Source organism: Cottoperca gobio, chromosome 22, assembly GCF_900634415.1.
Source record: "Cottoperca gobio chromosome 22, fCotGob3.1, whole genome shotgun sequence".
Classification (NCBI taxonomy): Eukaryota; Metazoa; Chordata; class Actinopteri; order Perciformes; family Bovichtidae; genus Cottoperca; species Cottoperca gobio.
The window spans coordinates 5248556-5254948 of NC_041376.1; the positions used below are offsets into that span (position 1 = coordinate 5248556).

General features: G+C 38.1%; 1 protein-coding gene across 2 annotated transcripts; it reads left to right on the forward strand.

The window, feature by feature from the left end:
• Positions 1-2925: 2925 nt before the first annotated feature.
• On the forward strand, positions 2926-6393 carry LOC115027351 (receptor expression-enhancing protein 5-like). 2 transcript variants are annotated; one of them, XM_029460629.1, is made up of 4 exons: positions 2926-3207; positions 4604-4742; positions 5279-5469; positions 5636-6393. In XM_029460629.1, the coding sequence occupies exons 1-4, from the start codon at positions 2930-2932 to the stop codon at positions 5640-5642; spliced, it is 615 nt and encodes a 204-aa protein (XP_029316489.1). In that variant the 5' UTR covers positions 2926-2929; the 3' UTR covers positions 5643-6393. The 2 variants fall into 2 exon arrangements, with proteins under 2 accessions (XP_029316489.1, XP_029316488.1); XM_029460628.1 differs by having other exon boundaries at positions 5279-5447.

A 6393-nucleotide genomic window follows, 5' to 3' on the forward strand; every position in this document is an offset into this window, starting at 1 on the left:
GGCAGGCGGTTGTGGTCACACTGTTGCACGAGTACTTGTCTTTTCAGTGTGGTTTCATATCCTGTGGCACTGTTAGCTGGCTCCTTTTTTATTACTCTTCTCATGCACGAATACCAAAGTTCATCCAGCTCAGACCTTTATGATACATTACAAGATTAGAGTTGGTATAATCCTCTTTACACACCCCTATTTCAATATATTGCTGTTGAAATTAACTGCTTATAATATCCCACCAGCAGCTGGTCCCAGGGGGTATTTTTACCACGTCCTGAAATATCCAGTGCAATGCATAGATGGAAGGGGATTCTAGGATGACTGCAGGCTGCTCTCCGTTGGTTCAACTCTGTAGTCAGTTTGCACAGTAGAAGTCAATAAAGGCTAAACGCCTCAGGCTATGTAGTTAGGATTAGGACTGTGTCTACAATCACACATGATTACAGAAAACATATTAACCTACAGTCAAACACATTGTCTTTAACCAAAACTGATATCATATATAACATAGATTTGCATTTAAACAACCAATTTCAAGGTCACAGACGTTATGGATGTTGAATGCTACATGTAATGTGTTTTTAAATATTCAGCTGTACCCTGAGGATTATTGCTGTTTTCATTAAGGGTTTACTTTATTATTATTATTATTATTATTATTATTATTATTATTATTATTATTATTATTATCAAATATAGCATTTATTAAATAGTTAAAAAGCCCTGATATCAGCAGATTTATTTTTTATAACCTAATAAACAAAACATTTTTGGTAAGGATCCTTTTAAATTTGTTTATTAAAGAACTGTGACCAAGATTTGCACTAAGCGAGACTTAAAATAAACGTACAAATTGTATAGGATGCACAAACTATGTAGGCTAATGGAAACAGGAAATATGATCAGAATATTTCAATTTAGTAGGCTTAGTTGGTGTAAGTTAAAGCTCAGTCAGATCTGCATTTAAATACTTCCATGTTTTTGTATCTCACACGCACACACACCAAACTGGCTTGCAAAACAAATACTGCCGATTGTATGCAAATATCACTCCGCTCGGCTCTAAAGTAGAAGCAGACAGTAGCTTAATTGTACCTAGAACTGTACTATTTGCAGAAGTGTCCTGTTAGCTTGTTAGTGAGGCAACAGCCAGTCATTTCATACTTTGGCCATTACAGGCTTGTTACAAATGTTTACACTAATAATGGGTTGCATACCGGAATTCTTTCCTGTTGGCTCACATCGCTGACCCCTTATTCACTGTACTCTTAACAATAGGTTTTTGTGATGATTTGATGCTAGGAGGAACTAGATCGTCAGATAAATTACAAGTCTTGCAACTCTAATAAGTAGTTTGAGTCACACATTACAGGCACAATGGTTTCATGGTTATTGTGCCCTTTTTTTTCCCCCCGAGAAGCACATCTGTTTTCATTCAAGGCTGTAAAATCTTTGTTCATTTTCAGTAAGCAATGCATCCTTGTGACCTAATATAGTGCAGCTCAGGAGTTGCTTACTCACAGTAAAAAGACAGATGGATCCTACAGTCAGTTTTTCATTATTCATCATCTTTGACTAATTTAAAAACGTCAGTTCATGATTTCTCTATTGAAAGCGTTGCTGTGCAGACTGGAGTGTCAGTTTATGTCAGCCACTGTGTCTTCAATTTCAACCAGTTCTTCCACTTTTACCTTCATTAGAGATAGATAGGCAGATTGCTTGGACATTTGTTTATGAGTTGGGACAAACAAATGAGATGTAAAGAGCAGGCAACGATTAGAACAATATCAAAGGGTTTTCTGTGCTCTGGATGTTGTGTGACTTTATCACGCTAATGCTATTTCTGGTAGTTAAATTTGGTATCAACTGTTGAGTTTTGCATACATTTGAATGATATATGGCATTTCCTGGCACGTGCATCTACAGCTGCTTGATGTCATTCCTCTTCCCTATGTTTGCGTTCCCACAGATACAAAAGCTCTGCCATTTGAAATTGTCTCGCAAGCCTGGGAATGTGAAGAAATAGAAAAAACATGACTAGTTCTGAGAAATCAAATCTAATGGAAGAAATGGATAGGCTAAAATGGCTGGTCAGACTGCAGTGTATTTGCTTTTGAAGTCAGCATCTTGCTGCCAGCGAAGCAATACACTGTTTAAGCTTCTGAGGGATTAAGCAATGCAGCCAACTGTTGTTAAGAGTAGGCAGCATACTGTTGAATTCACACAGAGCTGATTATCCTGCAGATTTTTTGATTAGTTTAATTCAAAACATATCCCTGTAAAGCAAAACATCCTATATACACAGTGGCCACTTTATTAGGCATATTGTACAAATGTATGGCATAAGTGCCTAAAAAGTGTAAATTAAATAATTTTTTTATTATTGATGTCATAGTTAAAGTGGTGTTGTACTAAACTGCATTACATTGAGAGGTGTTTCTAACTTCTTGCCCTCACTGTTTGAATATTACCACCCTTAGTAATCGGTATAATTTCCCAGAGCCCGAGGTGAAATCTTCATGATTGTTTGTTTTTATCCGACCAACAATCCAAGTCCCAAATATATTCAGTTTACTATCCTATATGTTTAAAGAAAAGCATCACATTTTTACATTTGAGAAGCTGGAACAAGCAAATGTTTGGCACTTCTGAGTTAAACAATTAATATAAAAAAATTGCAGACTGATTGACTAATCGATTAATCCGCCTGGCATTTTCAGCTCTAAAATAATGTTTGCATGTAAAGGCAACTATAAAGATTCCTTTGTACTTTACACATACATTGTAAAAAAAACAAATACTTAAATTATGAAACCACTGGCGTTTGTGAAATGTCTCACTCACATACTTGAGGTGTATATGCCAGGCGGTTTCACATGACTGTGTGAACTTTACATTAGTATTCAAAGTCAACTCTTCCACTGACTGAATTTGAATGTCAGTGTTTGATTTGTGTTTAGTGCTCCTCCTGATCCTGGAACTGTGCCGTCCTGACATCCTGCTATCAGGCGCACTTTGTCGGCGTGTTTGTCAAGTAACTGGATACCCTCACCCTCCCTTTACTGTCCCACCTCCCTGCTCTCACATCACCGCCGCCTCTCGTCTTTCTCCCCCTGCAGGTGCTCTGAGTTTGGTCGGGCTGTATCTTCTGTTTGGATATGGAGCCTCTCTGCTGTGCAACCTTATTGGCTTTGCCTATCCAGCATATTTCTCGTATGTATAAAGTTTAAGTTATTTTTTAAATGAATGCCAATGTGGAAAAATAATGTATTTTAAAATATTCAAAGGGTAATAAACTTTCTTTGTTTTTATTTCTGTACTGGACTTATTTTAATACAAAACTCCAACCAGCAGATGGTTTGAGTTGTCTTAGCAGGTACATCTAATATCGATGACTATGGCTCCCTCCAGTAAGCTAGTATGTGCAATACCTGGACTTTTGAACTGACTCATCAAAATGCGACGCAGCCTTTGTTAATGATTTAAATCTCATTTAGCACACCTGTGCTTTTCCTTGTATGGCACGTCAAAAATGTGCCTTCTTTAAATAAAGGCCTTTTTAGTATTACAACTAAGAATGGATTTCTTTACTTTATGGTTTACTGACATTGATGTTTCTTTTTCAATTGTGAGACTAAGTCATCTCCGTTTTCAACTGTTGTTTCTTACGTTCAAGTAAAAGTTAGAAGACAATGAAAGAATAGGTTCAGATCTATCTCAATATGTTCAAGCTCATTGGCAAATTGAAAGCTTTACTGGTCACTGTACTCCTTCATCCTCTCCTTACTGGCCATAAAGTGATCTCTTCCTACTGATCTTTTTTAGTACACAATTCTCTCTTTGTGTTACTATTCCTCAACTGCAGCTCAGCAGTGAAAACACTGTGCGACACAGTAGAGACGTTTGTACTAAAAAAACATTTGTCATTTTGAAAAGTACCCACTCAATTTGGCTAACTTTGATTGCTGAAGCCTTTTTATTAGCTTTAGCTGAACTTCTAAATGTATTTTTGCACAAAATGAGGACTGTGAATTTCTTTTTAACCCATTGCCAACATTGGAGTTGTGCTAGGAAGGGATCACTTTAGGTTCTGTATGGAGAGGAGCAATGGTTACAGTGGCCAATAAGTCATTCAATGTACATATGAGCATGTGAGGATTACATCTCAGCTCTGTACCTATCCATTAATGCTGCTTTAAGGGACCCTGTGGATTTGTGTATTGTAAACAAACATGCCTGAAGGATACACACAATGTGATTTGGTGTGTTGAAAGTTTAAACACCTAACAACCATGTTGAGTACATTTCCTACTCAACAAAGAAATGGTGAAGTCTTTCTAACTGCTTTTTGTCTTTTATTTGGTACATCTTACCTTTTTTTTAAAACGCATAACTGCCACAAGCATTCAATACACATCGAGAGTACGACACACACACACAATACAGGGGACCCGCCCTTTCTTCAAAACCTTGCTACACGTTGTCAAAAACTCTACAGGACACCTTTTTAAATGCAACAAGCTTCTCAGACTCTGTGACTTTTAATCTTTGCAGCGTGTACTGTTGATTACCTCATCAATCTTTTGACTCAAACCTGTCGTCCTGTCAGCATTAAGGCCATCGAGAGCAATGTGAAGGAGGATGACACACAGTGGCTGACCTACTGGGTTGTTTATGGACTCTTTAGCATCGTTGAGGCCTTCTCTGACATCTTCCTCTTCTGGTTCCCCTTTTACTATGCTGGCAAGGTAGGCTGACCTTTTAATCTGTTTCTCTTTTTGTATGAATGATATTTGGTACTGTTTCTTTATTTTTTTACACCTACTTTATTTAGCAAACTTTCCTTTTCTTTCTACCCTGTATTATCTTGCCAACAAAGTCTCTGCTTTCACTGTGAAACCACAGTTCACAATCTGTTGAATCAGGTCTATGGTTGAATCACATGAGCGTTGATGTCTTTGGGCGTGTACATAGTAACTTGCAGACAGCGCACTCTTGTGGACAATTTGCAGCATTGATGTCTGCAGCTGACCATTGCTTTGAAAGTATTTTATCAACTAATAAATTAATCCTTTGACCTATAAAATATCAGAAAATGGTGGAAAATGATGACACAATTTCCTAAAACCAAAGGTGTCGTCATCAAAGTCTTGTTTTTTTTCGACTAACAGTCAAAGATAGTGGCTTTATTACCACATAAGATAAAGAACCAGACATTAGTCACTTTGACAGGAAGTTACACGACAGCATAGTATCCAAGATCTGCCCTCTGCTCTCTCCTCAGTGTTTGTTCCTGGTATGGTGTATGGCTCCGGTGACGTGGAACGGTGCTGACATCTTGTACAAGCGTGTCATCCGGCCATTTTTCTTGAAACACCAGGCTACCATGGACAACATGGTCAGCGATCTGAGCGCCAAGGCTAAGAACATTACTGAGACCGTGACAAAGGAGGGTGAGATACCCACAATATACATGCAAGTAAAGCCACATACTATATGTACTGCAGAAACATATTCTCACAGAAAACCAAACGCCTCCATCGCCAAAGTATATCCTCAAATACAGAAATCCGTTGTATATTTGAATCCGTTTTACTTTTCTGCAAAACATAGTGTTTTTTTCTTCTGTTTGTTCCATCAGTTGTTAACCGGGCCCTCAACCATGAAAAGGACCAGTGAGAAACATGGGAAGGCTTTGTGTGTGTGTGTGTGTGTGTGTGTGTATTTGGTAATGAGTGACTGAGTGGGAGTATGTGTGTGTGTGTGTGTGTGTGTGTGTGTGTGTGATTGTTGTTTTGCTTTTGGTTCGTCCCCCCCCCCCACCCCTCTTCCATGACGAATGACGACGATCAACCCTGCGTCATGCTGTGAACTGAAGCTTCACACTTGTGAAAATAAATAAAAAGTCATTTGTGCGTCCACATCAGTTTACTGCCATCGGTACTGCTCAGACAATCGGAGAAACTGTGACCTTTTTATGTGACATTCATTTCTTTGTTGTGGTGAGAAATCATTTATGGAAAGAAATGTGTTGATGGCAGGATTTACATTTTGTGTTCCTGAAAGGTTTCAGCAACACCGGCGGGGCACTCGATATTATTGTGTCTAATTGAGCCATTTATGACAGAAAAGAGGCCGACAACATTACGGTTATAAAACAGGTTGTTTTCAACAGCATTTCTAACATTGTTAATCAAAACTGGAACTTTTACATTTTATTAATGTGTTCTTGCTCTCAGCTTAACTCTCGCATGTGGCAAGTAGCATATGAAGTCTGTTTGAGCTATTGGGAAGTTTCTCAATCTGTAACTTTATCTGGACGACTTCTGCCTTTTGATATGTCTTAATTTATCCCCTCATAATGATGAAATAATAAAACTGGAACCTTAATGAACTGAA